Below are 16,718 nucleotides of genomic sequence, written 5' to 3'. Positions count from 1 at the left end.
CACACCTCAATGAAGTGGTCTGACAGGGAGTAACCCTGGGAGGAAGTCTCATTTATCTCAGTCTTTAGCCATACTCCCAGTGTAAAGACCCAGAATTTGGCTAAAGGGCACTTTGTCATTTCCTTCATTACACACACAGCCCAAGTTTCTCATATGACTGTGCTACCTAGAAGTCACCTTCAGACACCTTGGAAGGTCGATAGTAGGTAAACTTAGATAAGCATAAGGAAATTAGTTCTATGCGGGGGGGGGGGGGGGGGAGGTCAGCAGAGGTTATTAGGAGTGACTGGGATGGGGGTGGAGGGCAGACTTTCCATAAAGAGAAGCCTATATAAGAGAAAGTAGAGAAATACTCCTCTTAATAACACTGGGATTTTTTTAACTGGAGACGTGGACGGAACAGGAGAGAGTGGGATGGCCTGGTTTACCTTTTACCTCCTGAACCTTCTCTGGGCTACTGCTGGGACCAGCACCCAGACCCGAAGCTCATGCTGTAAGTATAGTGTGTTTCCTGAGGATGTCAGGGAAGCAGATACCCAGGGGACAGGCGGAAACCTCAGGCACAGGTTTGCTGATAAGAAAGTGGTGAAAAAAGCAATCACTATAGGAGCTCCAAAATGGTGAGCCATGGTGGGCATGTGTGGTTCATCTTTCCTGACTTAATAGTGAAAGTTCTTTGAGAGACAAATCTATGCATTTCATATAAAGAGAGATTAAAATACTGTTTCAGAAATGATGGTACAAAGGCACACTCAGTGAGCCTTTCTTACCAAGTACCTCTACTAGATCCCTTTTGGGTACTCACTGAGTCATATCTCAAATCTTTAATTTGTCATTACAGAATGAGAAAAAAATGGATGCAAGGAAAACAGTGATTGGGGGGGAATGTGCTAGAAATAATATGAACTGTCCAAGAGCCATATTGCTTGAAGTTGTTAAATGAGAAATCACTTCCTTAAAAAAGAGAAAGTATTTGACAAGATGTAGGGACTAATTGGCCTCTGAAGAAAAATCTCAATGTTTTTCTCCATTTCTTTTTAGTAATCAGCACTGATGATTGAAATGCTAATTCTGCCTTCTTCTAAAAGACCGAGGGAACATGTTTCTGGGAAGAGGGAAAAAAGGGTGAGGGGTTTTGTAAATGGCTTGTCTCTTCTCAGCTGTTCCCCCAGCACAGCAGCCCTTGGTTAACAATATGCAAGTGCTTATGGAGAACTCTGTGACCCACTCAACCTACCCGAACCCCAGCGTCCTGATTGCCATGAACCTGGCTGGACCCTACAACCAGGAGGCCCAGAAGCTCCTGACTCGCCAGCTCATGGCCACTGACACAGCTGGTGAGAAGTCCAAGCCTCTCCATTCACATGCTCCCTGAATCCTGCACACTGTTCACCACCCCAGATCCCAACTCCCAATCCCCAACCCCAATGTGGAGGTCTCTGAATATATCTAAATCTCCCAAAAACCTTTCCCAACATATCTGGAAAACACACAGAAAGATCTGTGTATGAAGTCAGGACATTCATAGAGGAGTGTACTAATGCAAAAGGAGCTCTAGACTAGATGGAAAAACAGTGGGCTTCCAGTTCTGGATCTGCCACTTATTAACCCTGACCTTGAACAGTCTCTCTATCCTACTTAAGCTCATTTTCCTCACTTGCAAAATTCAGATGATTCTAATAACAATAACACTAATAGTAATCACAACAAGGATAATAATAATCAAATCTCTGTTCTGCTCCCTCACAGGAGTTGCCTTGAATCTCAAGTTAAAAAATAAAGTTAAAATTATTTTTCACCTGGCCAGTGTGCCTCAGTGGTTGAGCATTGACCTATGAATCAGGAAGTCATAGTTCGATTCCCAGTCAGGGCACATGACCAGATTGTGGGCTCCATACCCAGTGTGAGGAGTGCAGGAGGCAGCTGATCAATGATTCTCTCTCATCATTGATATTTCTATCTATCTCTCCCTTTACTTTCCTCTCTAAAATCAAGAAAAATGTATTTTAAAAAATTATTTTGCAACTATAAATTTTCATATGTGAATTTGTATGGGAGTTCTTGCTGCTTTTCTAAACAAACACTGTGGATTCTTGGTGGAGTTCTCAAGTCACATAGAGGCCACTGGATTAAATGTTCCTTAAGTATTTTTTCCATACTTCTTTCTTTAAGAATTAAGACAGATTAAAAAAATCACATTATTTTAAAATTCAAAATGATCTGGAAAGAAGCAGAGAGTTTAGCTCTGGCCCCTGTTGCTTTCTCTTGCCTGAAAATACCTTTAACTATTTTGTTCTCTGCTGTGCAGATATGACCGTTGGTCAGCTCGCACTCACCATCATGGCCCTCACCTCCTCCTGCCGGGACCCTGGGAATAAACTGTCCACTCTACAGAGACAAATGGAGACCTGGGCACCTTCAAGTAAGACCTCGTCGGAAGGGAGTGGAGGGTGAGGCAAATGGTCCTTCCTGAGAATTTTACACCTAGAAAGAAACGGGTAGGAGAGTGGGAAGTTAGGAAAGAGACAAGGTATCTCCACTCAGGTTCCCTCTGCTAATTCCATAGATGAGTTACTCACTTCCAATCCAAAATGAACCAGAAAAGACCAGTAGCCCAGGGCCACAGCCTTACCATGCCATCCCCTGGCAGGAGACAGCACCAACCCTTTTCATTCCATTCTCATGCCAGAGAAATATAGATGGGATCTTTAGCCAATATGGTATCTTTCTTTTTGGACAGGTTTTCTAGCAATGTCTATTTAAAAGGTTTGGCATTTCTTATCTCACAAATGTCCTCGTTGTGGTGAATGTTAGTCTTATGTAGGCCCTCTATCCTCTCCCAAGGCCCCAACGCTGAGGCTTCAAGCTTCTATGGGCCCAGTCTGGCGATCTTGGCACTGTGCCAGAAGAACCCTGAGACAACCTTACCAATAGCAGCCCGTTTTGCCAAGACCCTGCAGGCCAATTCCTCTCCCTTCAATGTAGGTGAGTTGGTCGCCACTTTCAAACTGCTCTGAGCTGGGAACATTGAGGGCACTGAATGGTGGGGCTAGAGGGCAAGTAGGAGGGGGAGGAGCTGGGGATCATGAAAATGTCTGTAGAGGGGAGTATTTAATAAATATTTGTTGGACATGTGAATGAAGGAATAAATGAAAGGTAGATGGTAAAACCTAGATAACACTTGAAATGTCTGACAGTTACAGAATCTCCTTTGGGAGCAATAAACATGTCACCTAGGTCAGGTTTGTTCCCAGGCAAATTATTAAATCTACATCTTCTAGACTCAGCTCTACCCTGAACCCTCTCTTTTATCACTAGTTATGCTTCCACATTCTATTCTTCTCAATGCTTCTCCTTAGAAATCCAAATATGCTCTGTCTATTAAACAGCTACTTTCTGAACCCTAAGCCCACCGTGCTCCCCTTCAAGGACACAGTGGAACTGTCTTGTCCCTTCATTCTGCAAACATGGCTGCTTGTGAATGAAAACACTATTTCCTTCTTGGGCCCACCCTTCTGCATCTAATGATCCCTTCTCTGTATAATACCCCTCATTCATGGTCATTTTACTCCTCTGCCACTCTCTAAGCAAAGGCGTTAACTCCGGTTTTTACCCCCCTTAAACATGCTTCATCAGCCCTAGCTGGTTTGGCTCAGTGGATAGAGCGTCGGCCTGCAGACTCAAGGGTCCCAGGTTCGGTTCCGGTCAAGGGCATGTACCTTGGTTGCGGGCACATCCCCAGTAGGGGGTGTGCAGGAGGCAGCTGATCGATGTTTCTCTCTCATCGATGTTTCTAATTCTCTATTCCTCTCTGTAAAAAATCAATAAAATATATTTTAAAAAAAAAAACATACTTCATCAGCAACCTCTCTTGTTTTAGGGTCATTCAGACCAACAAGCTGGTAGATATTTACTCTAGTCTCCTCACTGTGGGTAAAGAACAGGCTGGCTTCTGATTACCATCTGGAGCATCTGGACATTTTTTACAACATTAGTTTCAACAATTCTGTCACCTTTAACGAAGTCATGCAACTTTATGGTAGAGATTGGGGTAGGGAGGGAAGATCAATGAAAGAAAAGATACCATCTGGTAAGTCTTTCATTCATTCTGGTCTTGTCAGGCCAGAGCTGGCTAATTCAGTCCATACATGTTTTCCTGTGAAAATAATGGAAAAGCCCCTGTCCTGGGCCTTATGGGAGGTGCTAAGCTCCCACTACCCAGGAATTCATGGAGCCCAGTAACAACAAAACAGCAGAAAGTGCTAAGATTGCAAAACGAGTACAAACAATGAATGTTATTTCAGGAAAGAGACTGCACCTGTTGTGCTGAGATGACCAGAGAAGGCTTTAAGGAGACATGGTGATGGCTAGGCCTTTGAGAACCAGTGGCATTCTTGAAAGATAAATATTGGGATAAGAGTAGTGGGAGTGAATAAACTACCAGTCTTATTAATTAAAAGCATGAGCTTCGGAGTCATACAAATCTGGGTTCAGGTCCCAGCGCAGCTACCTTCTAGCTGTGTGGGCTTGGGCAGTTATTTAACCTCTCTGGGATTCCATTTCTCATTCCTTAAATTGATATAAGTACAGGCCCTATTTCACAGGTTGTTCCAAAGAGTAAAGGAGATAATGTACCTAGTATACAGTAAGCACAAAATAAATGTTAGTTGTTCATATTGTTGTTGTGGTGGTTGTCTTATCCCCCTATGATTCACAGACACTGGAGCAATGGTGACCTTGGCTCTGACCTGTATGTACAACAAGATCCCTGTAGGATCAGAGGAAGGTTACAGAACCCTGTTTGGTCAGGTACTAGAGAATACTGTGGAGAATATCAGCAAAAGGATCAAAAACAATGGAATCATTGGGGACATCTACAGTACTGGCCTTGCCATGCAGGTAAATATATTAATGATGCTCTTCATTGGGTCCATGCCAATAAGACTGGATTGTAGGATCAAGAGACCAGGCTTCTTCTAAAGTCTCTGGGAAAGACCAGCTAGTGTGACCTGAGGTAGATTCCTTGTGGTGCCTGTGCCTCAGTTTCTCTACTGGTAAAATGCTGGTAAGTGTTAATTCCTCTCTCACTTACCCTCTTCCAGAGCAAGCGTGAAAACAAATCTACATGAACTCTTTTCCCTTCCTTGGGTAAAAAAAAAACAAATAAATCCAAGAAAATTATTATTAATAATGAACAGTTTGTCCATAATAATGATAGACTAAGGAAAATTTGATGTATAAAAATAAGGATATTAAAATAGGTTCTCAAAAAAATATTGAACTTTCTAATTCCACCTTGCCTATCAAGTATTCTTTTTTCAGCCCTTTATCTTGATCGAAAAAAAAAAAAAAGGACGGGCTTGTATTCAAAATAATTAATTAAAATAATCTAATGAATATGCTAATGCTTTCAATGCTCACATCCAATCTTTGTCAATCTCTATTTCAATCTTGATCTCATTTTCATTTCACAAAGAGCTCTAATAAATGGTGGAGCCATATGTGTCAGGAAACCAAGTCCATACTATACTTCCCTCGTATAGATTCCTGGACTTGGATTCTATCACATGCTGCTTGATTAGGGTTGATTAAGGCAGCATCCTCCCATGGAAAGCAATGATAATGGGGAGAGATAAGCAACTAGACTCAGAATCTAAAGGGTTATCTATGGCCAAGTCCTCTATTCCAAACTAAAAAGTTTGTGCTTCAAAGTCTCAAAATGCCCAGTCTCTATGTCATGTCACGGTCAATGGAATTTGCTGTGGAACAAAATATTGTTTGTTACCATGGCTGAAACATATGAGACCAATCCCCGGGCTCAGGTCTAGAAAGCTTTGTGGAGAGACAAAGGCAGTATAAAAGGAACAAAAAATGGGTTTTAGTTGTGACTCACATAAAATAAACTTGCTTCACCAAACATAAGATAGAGAAGTGTTTGCTATGGCTAATTTGGTTTATGAATTCTGTTTGGGATTTTATCACCTTCAGGGTACAATCTGATAAGCTGTTCCTGAGACTTATTAAAGCTATTTCTATGAAAAGACAGGACTGCATCCATATGCAGATAACAGTTTATGTCAGTTCCTGTCAGTTAGGATAAAAAGCCTCCTCCTGCCTCACTTATGGCCCAATTTTGGAGTTGAATCAAAATATATAACCGTTTTCTAATCTAAAATGTCTAGTATAGAAAACCAAAGGCCTTGGGAACTTTAACAACTTGGGTTTAAATCCTAAATCTGCCGCCACTTTGGCAAATATTGAATTTATCTGAATTTCATTTTTCCTCATAATAACAAGGTTGCAAAGGTATTAAAAAAAATCACAGGCACAATGTGGTGTGCAATGATTGTTGGTGGTTTCTCCCAGCAGAAGAGTGGTGACATTGAGCTTCTGGTTCAGCCCTCACTCACTCTCTTCCAGGGTACCAGTACCCTTCAATGGCCTGAGCCACCCACATTGGTTCCCAAAGGCACTCATGAGACATTTCCTCTGTTCCAGAATTTTTCCTCTTTCTTCCATCAATATGCTTATGCTTTCAAGGCTCCTCTAATAGAAACTTAACTTGAAAAGGATCTGACCTTCCTCATGCAGAGTTATTGATGAATTCTCAGTTTAATGTGTTACTCCTCTCTAGAGTGTTGGTGTTGGTAGTTTATCCCAAGGGGCTCCATCTCATTTAGTGAGATTTGGGAGTTGAATATGGAAAGTGAACAAGATAAGGTTGGTGAGGAGTACCCACGGGATGCCTAAACCAAACTTCCGTATAAAGAGCCACGGTTCATGGTTGATGAGGATAACAGTGATGGTTGTGCCTTTCCAAACTGTTTAGTTGCTCATACTAATGCCTCACAGAGCCATTTCTGACACCTCTCTCCCTTCTCCCATTTCCCATCTCAAGCTTCAGGTAAATTGATCATCAGCAATTTCAGCCCATTAACAGGCTCTGGTGGTCATGACCAGCACAATCCTAAAGGGAGGGGAATGGTAACTTACTATTTCACGTAAACCAGGATGTTCCAGGGATGGATTAGGTGATTTCAGAATTCATCAAAATAAAGGGCTCCAATCATGATATCAGGGACCACTCTTTTTTCGTGTATCAGCCCTGGCTTTTGTCATTCTTTTCTGCTCCTTGGCTTCTTCCAAGTGGCCGAAGAAGATGGTAACTAACAACTCAATGCTAACTTAGATGGTACCAGCTAAATAACCCCAGTAGGGAGACAAAATGCTTCTCTCAATGTTTGTTTATAGGGAAGAACTTTGATTAGTGCATGTGTCCACCAATCACTGTCACTGAGAGGATGACATTCCATGATTATCCCAGCACAGTCCATGAGTCCACCACTGGCAAGGGTGATGGAGCCTCTGGGTGACAGTCCCAACATGATCAAAAGTGTGGGGGCGTACACCAAAGGGTGTGCAGGACAACACAAATCAAAAGAGGTCTACTATGTTTGCATGGTCACATTGTCCAAGACTGAAGCTCCCCTAGATCTTGCTTTGCCCAGCTCTCACCCTCATTCTCTGTCCAAGAACTGTTAGTAAATACAGCAGCCCTAATAGTGTTCCCCAAATCTAAGTATGTGGCTAGTATGTGACAGACACTGAGCTAAATGGTGGGGATGCAGCAGTGAACAAGACAGATGTTCCTATGCAGCTTCAGTTTGGACTCTGGGTGATCAAAGAGATTAATGATCAAGTGTATCCCTTATAAGACAAGCCTAATCTCTCTATCTATCTCTCTATCTCTGTCTCTATCTCTATCTGTCTCTCTATGTGTGTTCCAGGCTCTCTCCGTGACACCTAAGCAACCTAACAAGGAATGGAACTGCAAGGAGACTATGGATGTAGTGCTTAATGAGATTAAGCTGGGAAAATTTCACAACCCCATGTCCATTGCCCAAATCCTCCCTTCCCTGAAAGGGAAGACATATCTAGATGTGCCCCACATGTCTTGCAGCCCTGGTAAGAACTCTTAACATCTGTCTTTTCTCATATCATAAACTGGCAACTTATATCAGGAATGTTATGTGGTTTCAATTTTAAGTGGCATATAGGCTTTTTTATGTCCATTACTTCCAGGTAGGCAGAACCACATCTGGCTTCCAATCCTCAAGAGTTGTGTGATAACACAGCCATATACCATCCTGCACTCAGAATTCAGTCCTCATGTCCACTTCATTCAACACACATTTAGTGATAGCCTACTGTGAGTAAAACATTTTGTGAAATAGAGAGGGAAGATCCATGGTCCTAGTAATCAAATATCACTTCATTCATTTGACAAATGTACCAAATATGCACTACCTTATCATATCTTCTCTGTACAAAGCCAGCTAACAAATATATATACAATATTTGGAGGAATGAAGTAATTATTAAATAGAAATAGAAGACATATATAGCGCAAAAGCAAAGAAAGTGTAACCATCACTGACTTTATCTGGGAAACTTAGGAAAAGAACAGAGTTGACATTTCAGGCAAGCCTTGAAGCTCTAAATATGAACCCTTGGTGCTCAAAGCTCACCAAATGGATGGAGTAGAACCCTGGCACACAACCTTTTTATTTGAAATATCCTTATTTTGCCCAATTACCAGTATAATACAGAGATACAATGCATAAATATGCATTTAGAAACTGAGAGTCCTGCATAAAAATTATATTACTCCAGACATAACTAGTCTTTGGATTTAGATTCCTCCAACTCTTCTTTCTACTCAAATACTAAAATAAATTATTATTCATGTTATGTTGTATGGGCTTCCTAAGATAAGCAGAGATTAATAAACTCCTTGTCTATCTCAGAGCAGAATCTACAATCAAATAACCTAATCCAAATCATACCAGATATAGCCACATTCTCCTAACCTTAAGCTTCTTCCTAGTCATTTCCCAGTTTTAACCAGGTGACCATGGAGTTCCCTCCTAGGATTCCACAATACTGCCCAGGTACTTTGTTAAATAGTCTGAAATGTACTACCTTTGCTTCCATTCTTAGGGATAACAACAACAACAAACATACAACTTAACAATGAGTGCCATGTAAAATACATGACTTAGGGCTCTCAATCCTCCCTTCAAGTTACAAATTCTATTAACAAAATAAATGTCCATTGTACAACTATCTGTCAGTTCTTCAACTACAATCAGTTCTCTAGAATGGAAATGAGAGCTTCATTATGAACATTCTACAAACTCATTGCCATTTCATGAAATGTTTACTGGGACAGGTTGCCGACAGCAGAGATTTTGCCCCTTTAATACAAACCCTATTGTGATTAACAAATTTGACCTCTTTGCTCTTCACAGATCCTGAGGTACATCCAACTCTACCCAACCATCCTACTCCTGTCCCCACCATAGCATCCAACATCACTGTCAAATACACCATCAATAACCAGCTGAGGGGAGTGGAGCTGCTCTTCAATTACACCATAGATGTTAGTGTGAAAAGTGGGTCTGTGCTACTTGTGGTCCTAGAAGAAGCACAACGCAAAAATTCCACATTCAAGTGAGCACTACAACTAGCATTTGCCATTCTCCCTGAGCCTAACCTGAATTACCATTTTTGCTCTCTCTTTCCTTCATATACTTACTTTTTTTTCCTTCTCATACTATAACAGATTTTTATTTAAATAGCCCCTTGAGAGCCTGCAATCTCTCGTGAAAAATTAAATCATACAAATCAATATATGATAGAATTTTTTAAAAAGGAATTCAAAGGAAAGAGAGTCCATTGTGGATTAGAACAGTCAAGAAGCTCTTGGCTTTGGACCACATTCTAAGAATAGGTACCATCCAGGAAAATATGAGAGAGTTGCATTTAGAGAGAGGGAATGGTTAGAACAAAGAATTCAAGATTGGAATGGGAAAGGAATTCAAGGTCAATGAGTAAGCCAGCTTGATTAGAGCAGAGAATTTGAGATTTAATTGAATCTGGAAGGATAGATTGGGTGGTTTTGTAAAAAGCTTGAAATACCACGATAAGGAGGTTGGACTTCATATTGCAGAGAAGTACTGCAAGATTTTGAATATGAAAAGCCATGTTGTAAAATGTTAAATGCTGGGGCATGAGAGACTACAGTAATGAAGCTGTAAAGTGATGAAGACTGCCTCTAAAATAAATGGACCCATAGCAAGGAAAAGTCACAGGGCTCTGAGTACAGGATGTGGAGGTCAAGAGAAAGAAGCTTCAGCACTATTGACAGGAGTATCAGGAAGTGAGAGAAACATAATTCCTCTAGATATTTTTAATTGTGGGTGTTTGAAAGAGAAACATCAGGAAACTTTTGGAGATACAAAGGAAGTTCTAGAAAAAGAGGTCAGTACAGGCAAAAGAGATTGGGTAGAGGTGATGATCTAAGTTAAAAAACTGCACAGTTCTAGCCAGTTTGGTTCAATGGATGGAGCATAGGCCTGTGGACCACTGATTTTTCTTTTGCTGACTATGAATGTGATAAAAATACACAGAGTAGAAATTTTGAGGAAGAAAAAGCATAAAGAAAAAAAACCTCTATATTACAAAGGGTCCCGGATTTGATTCCGGTCAAGGGCATGTACCTCGGTTGCAGGCACCTCCCCAGCCCCGGCCCTGGTCAGGGCTCTTGCAAGAGGCAACCAATCGATGTGTTTCTCTCACATTGATGTTTCTCTCTGTCTTTCCATCTCTCTCCCATTCTCCCTACAAATCAAAGGAAAAATATCCTTGGGTGAGGATTAACAAAACAAAACAAACAAACAAAAAGAACTGCACAGATACAATGCTCTCAACAAAACCAAGGGACATATCTAATTATTCCCATTTTATAGACAGAACTATTTAGGCCCAAAGAGGTTAAATAATATTCCTAAAGTCATATAACATGTAATTAATAGAGTTGAGATCTGAACCCTTAAACTTCCCTATCTTCTATAGACAAGTCAGGATAAAAAAAATTGCACCTCAAGAATACTTAATTTTCAAACAACCCTCTGAATATACTTTACTTCTCTGAGCTTACCTTTAATTTTGCCTGATTTTTCTTTTTCTGACTATGAATGTAATAAAAATACACATAGTAAAAATTTTGAGGAAGAAAAGCATAAAGGAAACAAAACCTCTATAATCCATACACAATATAATCATTGTTGCTCTTTTTTTATAATTTTGTAGGTGTTTTTTCTATGCATATTACAAATAGTTTTGATCCACTATATATGTGGGATGGGTAGGTATTTTATATAAAATTTGTATCCCACATTTTCACTTACCATTATTACATAAGCTTTTTCCCATGTCACTGGAAATTGTTGAAAAATACAGTTTTCATAATTGCAAATTACATAATGTTGGATAGTCATTCCATCACTTACCTAATTACTAGTATTTGCCCATTGTTGCACATTTACATATTTAATTTGCTTATCAATGGTTATCTTTTAAATCCTTTCATTTAACTCCAAGTGATTTCATAATTATTAGTCATTAACATTTTCTCTCTTTTTTTTGGTGAACTTATTTTTTAAAATGTATTTTATTTAAAGCAATTCATCCAAATATTATTTCCAAAAGGTTAAAAGGTTAAAATAATAAAAGGTTAAAATTTATTAATGAGATAGTTTACCTAATTTAAAATTAAATATGTATTCTGCACTTAAAACACATTGTAATTCAGATGAGCCACATTTCAGGTGCTTATTAGTTACATATCACTATTGGCTTCTATATTGGATAGCCCAGCATTAACTGATACCTATTGTTGCTCTCTAAATTTTTTTTTATTGTTTTATTGCTTAAAGTATTACAAAGTGTATTACATATGTCTCCTTTTTTTCCCTGCCCTTGACAATCCCCTGGCCTCCCCTACCCCCCAGTGTCTTATGTCCATTAGTCATGCTTATATGCATGCATACAAGTCCTTCGGTTGATCTCTTACCCCCCTCCCTCCTGCCCCCCAACCCTCCCCAGCCTTCCTGCTGCAGTTTGACAATCTGTTTGAGGCAGCTCTGCTTCTGTATCTATTATTGTTCAAAAGTTTATAATGGTCTTTATTATCCATGAATGAGTGAGATCATGTGGTATTTTTCCTTCATTGACTGACTTATTTCACTTAACATAATGCTCTCTAGTTCCATCCATGCCATTGCAAATGGTAAGAGTTCCTTCTTTTTTACAGCAGCATAGTATTCCATCATGTAGATGTACCACAGTTTCCTAATCCATTCATCTGCTGATGGGCACTTAGGCTTTTTCCAGATCTTAGCTATGGTGAATTGTGCTGCTATGAACATATGGGTGCATATATCCTTTCTGATTGGTGTTTCTGGTTTCTTAGGATATATTCCTAGAAGTGGGATCACAGGGTCAAAAGGGAGTTCCATTTTTAGATTTTTGAGGAAAAACCATACTGTCTTCCATAGTGGCTGCACCAGTCTGCATTCCCACCAGCAGTGCACGAGTGTTCCTTTTTCTCCACATCCTCTCCAGCACTTGTCGTTTGTGGATTTGTTGATGATAGCCAGTCTGACAGGTGTGAGATGGTACCTCATTGTTGTTTTGATTTACATCTCTCGGATGATTAGTGACTTTGAGCATGTTTTCATATGTCTCTTGGCTTTCTGAATGTCCTCTTTTGATAGGTGTCTATTTAGATCCTCTGCCCATTTTTTGATTGGATTGTTTATCTTCCTTTTGTTAAGTTGTATGAGTTCCCTATAAATTTTGGAGATTAGGTCCTTATCAGATATGACATTGGCAAATATGTTTTCCCACGAAGTGGGCTTTCTTATTGTTTTGTTGATGGTTTCTTTTGCTGTGCAACATTTTCTCTTTTAAGCATGATTTTATCTGATCTCTAAAGCACTTAAATGCCTCTGTCCCTTCATCTTACCCCCTAACTGTCTGACCTAAAGTAAAGTGTTAATCATATATATGATTTTATTCTTACAGATTTGAAACCACAATGACATCCTGGGGCCCTATTGTCTCTTCTATCAACAATATCGCTGAAAATGTGAATCACAAGACGTATTGGCAGTTCCTCAGTGGCAAGACACCATTGAATGAAGGTTAGAGAATAAAAGAAATGGGGGCATTTCCTCCATAGTTTGAAGGCTACATTCTTTAATTTCCTTACTTAATTAGTTCATTCATTTGATCAGTAAATACTAAATGATAGATAGATGATAGATGATTGGTAAGTGATAGACAAATGATAGATGATGGATAGAAAAATAAATATATAGATATATGTTAGCTGGTTGATAAATGATAGACAGATGATAGATTGATGATAAATGATAGATAGATAGATAGATAGATAGATAAAATGAGTGGCTATTTTAAAAGGCTTTTTAAAAAATCAAGAATCCTGACTCCACTCAGGGAAAATATCCAGTGAACAAAAAAAGTGGAGTAATCTACTTAAAACAATAAGGGCTGAAGAAGAAAAAAGCAAATAGTGTGAGAAAGACAAAAAGAAAAGATGGAAAATAGTGAATTCATAGCCAATGGTAAACAATATGAAGGATAGAATAATCACCATTTGTGTAAAGATGTTACATTTTCTTGTTTCATACATCCACTTTGTAGGTATTAGTGATTCTCTTTTTACAGAGAAAGAAACTAAGTCTTAGAGACATGAAAGGGACTTGTACAAGGCACATGTCTAGCGTGCGACAGAGTAGATAGTCAAGCCCAGGATGAGTGTGCTTTACTAGTATACCACAGCTTCACTCAAAATTCATTCTTCACCTTCTTTCGCTGTACTCGTTTGTTTTTAAATCTCCAGGAACATCTTTATGTGTATTTTGTGTACATACAGAAGGATGAATAAATCAACAAGTTCAGCAAAACTTTAACATTCTTTAAAATGTTAGCATAAAAACTAAAATATCCTGTAAGGGCAGTGGTATATGGTTTTGTCTAAGGATGATGTTACCTAGTTAATCTGATATTGTCACTGTGTAGAGATGTGAAGCCAACTAAAGTCATAGCAGAGCCAAGACTGGGCTGTTAAGATGCTTCAATATCCAAGATGACAATGAGAGAGATGTTTTCTGAGAGTCTATCATGTGCTTAACAAAATCTGGCCAATAGGAATGTGGGATTGCAGCAAAGCATATTAATAAGGATCTTAGAGTCATATGAACCTTGATTAGAAGCTCTTTCTCTTATTTAATAGCTATATCAGGCAAGAAATGAATCTTCTCTGAGCTGGTTCCCACAGTCACAAAATGGAAATAGTAATAAAGATTTATTGGGTTATTGTGAGGATTAGCAATAATGTGTTTAAAATGAGTAAGTACAATGTCTTTTGCAAAGCATGTGTTAAAAAATGCTAATTTATTGTTACTAGTTCCCTGCCACCTTCATGGCAAGAATTGCCTAAGGACTTAAGCAGGTTTACTCTCATGTGTGCCAATTATTATTCTACTTTGAAGAAAGGGATAGTAAACAGAAAGGCCTCAGAGATCCAAAAAGATTTAGGCCTGGATTGTCATTCTTTCTGATAATGGGCTTCTTGAAAACTGATCATCAGTATTGTCACCATCTAGCTTTCCTGCCCTGAAAGACAAGAATTCTCAACAAAATCAAAAGTGAATATAAGTGCACTATAAATATTTCTCTCTTTTCTGTGTCCAGCGTGGCTAGAGAGCAGTCCGGTTTCTGAGTAGGGGCGGCTGGGGATTGAGAAAATGAAAGAAAGAGACAGACACAGAGATAGAAGGAAAAAGCTGGGGCCAGGTGGGACAGCTGTCCTCTGATGGAGAGACAGTGCATTTATTTTATACAGAAAAATACGAGGAAGTTTTACTAAAGCCCAAGACAAAGGAGATTATGTGCATTCTTGTGGCTTCTTTGTAATCATCACTTCTGGGTGGGCCCAGATAATCGTGTTTGTTCCTGGTGCTTGGCTGGATTTAGATAATGAAACCCATCCCCTGGTGCCTGAGCTGAAGGTCAGGCTGACAACACACCTGCCTCTGGCAAGGTATGCTTCCAGGGCATGGCTCTGCCAGACACTGCTCGATTCAGATGACAATCAGCTCAGGGGCCTTTCCCAGGTGCTCTCTACAAGTTCCTGCCCTGAATGCTCTAAATCTGGCTTAAATACATCATTTTGATAATAACCACCATTTCTTGAACACTCATCATGTGTCCAGTACAATATTAGGCACCTAATATTCATTATTTGTAATCCTGTATAAATATTATCTGTGCAATTTTATATATGAGGCTCGCACAATTTAAGGGGCTTGCCCAAAGTCATGCTCCTATGGCCACCTAGAGCCTGCAAACAAGGACTCCCTAAATTTCAATTCAATGCTCCTTCCATACTCACCAAGCTACCCATTTTGCTCTACAGTGATTTTACTTCTCTAACCTTGGCCTGATCCTTTGGGAGGTGGGGGTGGTTATATGTACCATGGTGACCTCTTGTTACTCTCTGTTTGTTTTCAGGAGTTGCTGACTATATACCTTTCAATCATGAGCATATCACAGCTAATTTCACCCAGTATTAAGGACGAAGTGAGTTCAGATTCTATTTAATATCTCCAAAGGGTGGCTGGAATTCTACGGTCATACCATATTCCTTGTTTAAAAACAAAAAAGCAAAACTAAATATGGAAATCATATGTAGAATAAATGATGATGCGAACTTCTCTGTGACTCATGAAAATAAAGTACGGCTTCTCAAAGCAATGACTGCCAATCATCATTTAAACCTAGGGTGAGGGAGATAGACGAGCCCAGTTGATATTTTTGGAGATCATTCTGAGTTTCTGAGTTTCTTCTTTAAAAAAAAAAAAATATATATATATATATATATATATATATATATATATATATATATATATATATAATTGATTTTAGAGAGAGGAAGGGAGAGGGATAGAGAGATAGAAATATCAATGAGAGAGAAACATTGAGACATTGATTGGCTGCCTCCTGCGTGCCCCTACTGGGAATCCAGCCTGTAACCTGGGCATGTGCCCTGACTGGGAATTGAACTGTGACCTCCTGGTTCTTGGGCTGATGCTCAACGACTGAGCCACACTGCCCAGGCCTGAGCTTCTTGATTAATTAACATACTCCTTTATTTACACAAATGAAGTGATGTATTTTAAAACTCCTATTTTTGTTTCACATATCAAGTACTCCCTTTTTAATCACAAAGTGTAAACATATGTATATACATACATACATACATGAAGTGGCAAGAATTACTTCATATGAGAAGCCCAGATAGTTCAGAATGAAGCAAATGATATTAATGTCATAATTTTCCCCTTCCATTTCTAATATTTGTTCTGGCAAAATCAAGTTTAAAAGGTATATTTTTATATAATCCTATATAATAAAGATGTAATATGCAAATGGTCATTATGCCATGAAGCGTTAACGAACAACCGCGTAACGACCAGATCACGGATCAGCAGGAGGGTGGGACAGCAAACTACAAGTGGGAAATGGAAACCTACAGGAGGGGGCAGGCAGCAAGCTATGGGGGGTAGGGGGGCAGAGGGAGCTACAGGAGGGTAGGGTAGTGGGCGGAGAGCTACAGGAGGGTGGCAGGGAGCTACTGGCTACAAGCAGGCGGTGGAGACCTACAGGAGGGGGCAGGCAGCAAGCTATGACGGGGGGCAGGGGGGCAGAGGGAGCTACAGGAGGGTAGGGTAGTGGGCGGAGAGCTACAGGAGGGTGGCAGCGAGCTACTGCTATAAGCGGGTGGT

The 16,718-nt window shown here is 39.7% G+C and overlaps 1 protein-coding gene across 2 annotated transcripts; it reads left to right on the top strand.

The window, feature by feature from the left end:
• The first annotated feature begins 356 nt into the window (after positions 1-356).
• On the top strand, positions 357-15,687 carry CBLIF (cobalamin binding intrinsic factor). 2 transcript variants are annotated; one of them, XM_070428087.1, is made up of 9 exons: positions 357-493; positions 1,161-1,337; positions 2,309-2,422; positions 2,845-2,985; positions 4,718-4,899; positions 7,788-7,965; positions 9,312-9,513; positions 12,931-13,049; positions 15,445-15,687. In XM_070428087.1, the coding sequence occupies exons 1-9, from the start codon at positions 415-417 to the stop codon at positions 15,504-15,506; spliced, it is 1,254 nt and encodes a 417-aa protein (XP_070284188.1). In that variant the 5' UTR covers positions 357-414; the 3' UTR covers positions 15,507-15,687. The 2 variants fall into 2 exon arrangements, with proteins under 2 accessions (XP_070284188.1, XP_070284189.1); XM_070428088.1 differs by lacking the exon at positions 1,161-1,337.
• The last annotated feature ends 1,031 nt before the right edge of the window (positions 15,688-16,718 follow it).

The sequence above is a fragment of the Myotis yumanensis genome, unplaced genomic scaffold (assembly GCF_028538775.1).
Source record: "Myotis yumanensis isolate MYYU_CA2020_CCGP unplaced genomic scaffold, mMyoYum1.0.hap1 SCAF_10, whole genome shotgun sequence".
Taxonomy (NCBI): domain Eukaryota; kingdom Metazoa; phylum Chordata; class Mammalia; order Chiroptera; family Vespertilionidae; genus Myotis; species Myotis yumanensis.
The sequence above is the reverse complement of the archived record's forward strand: the minus strand, read 5'-3'. Positions and strand labels throughout refer to the sequence as shown.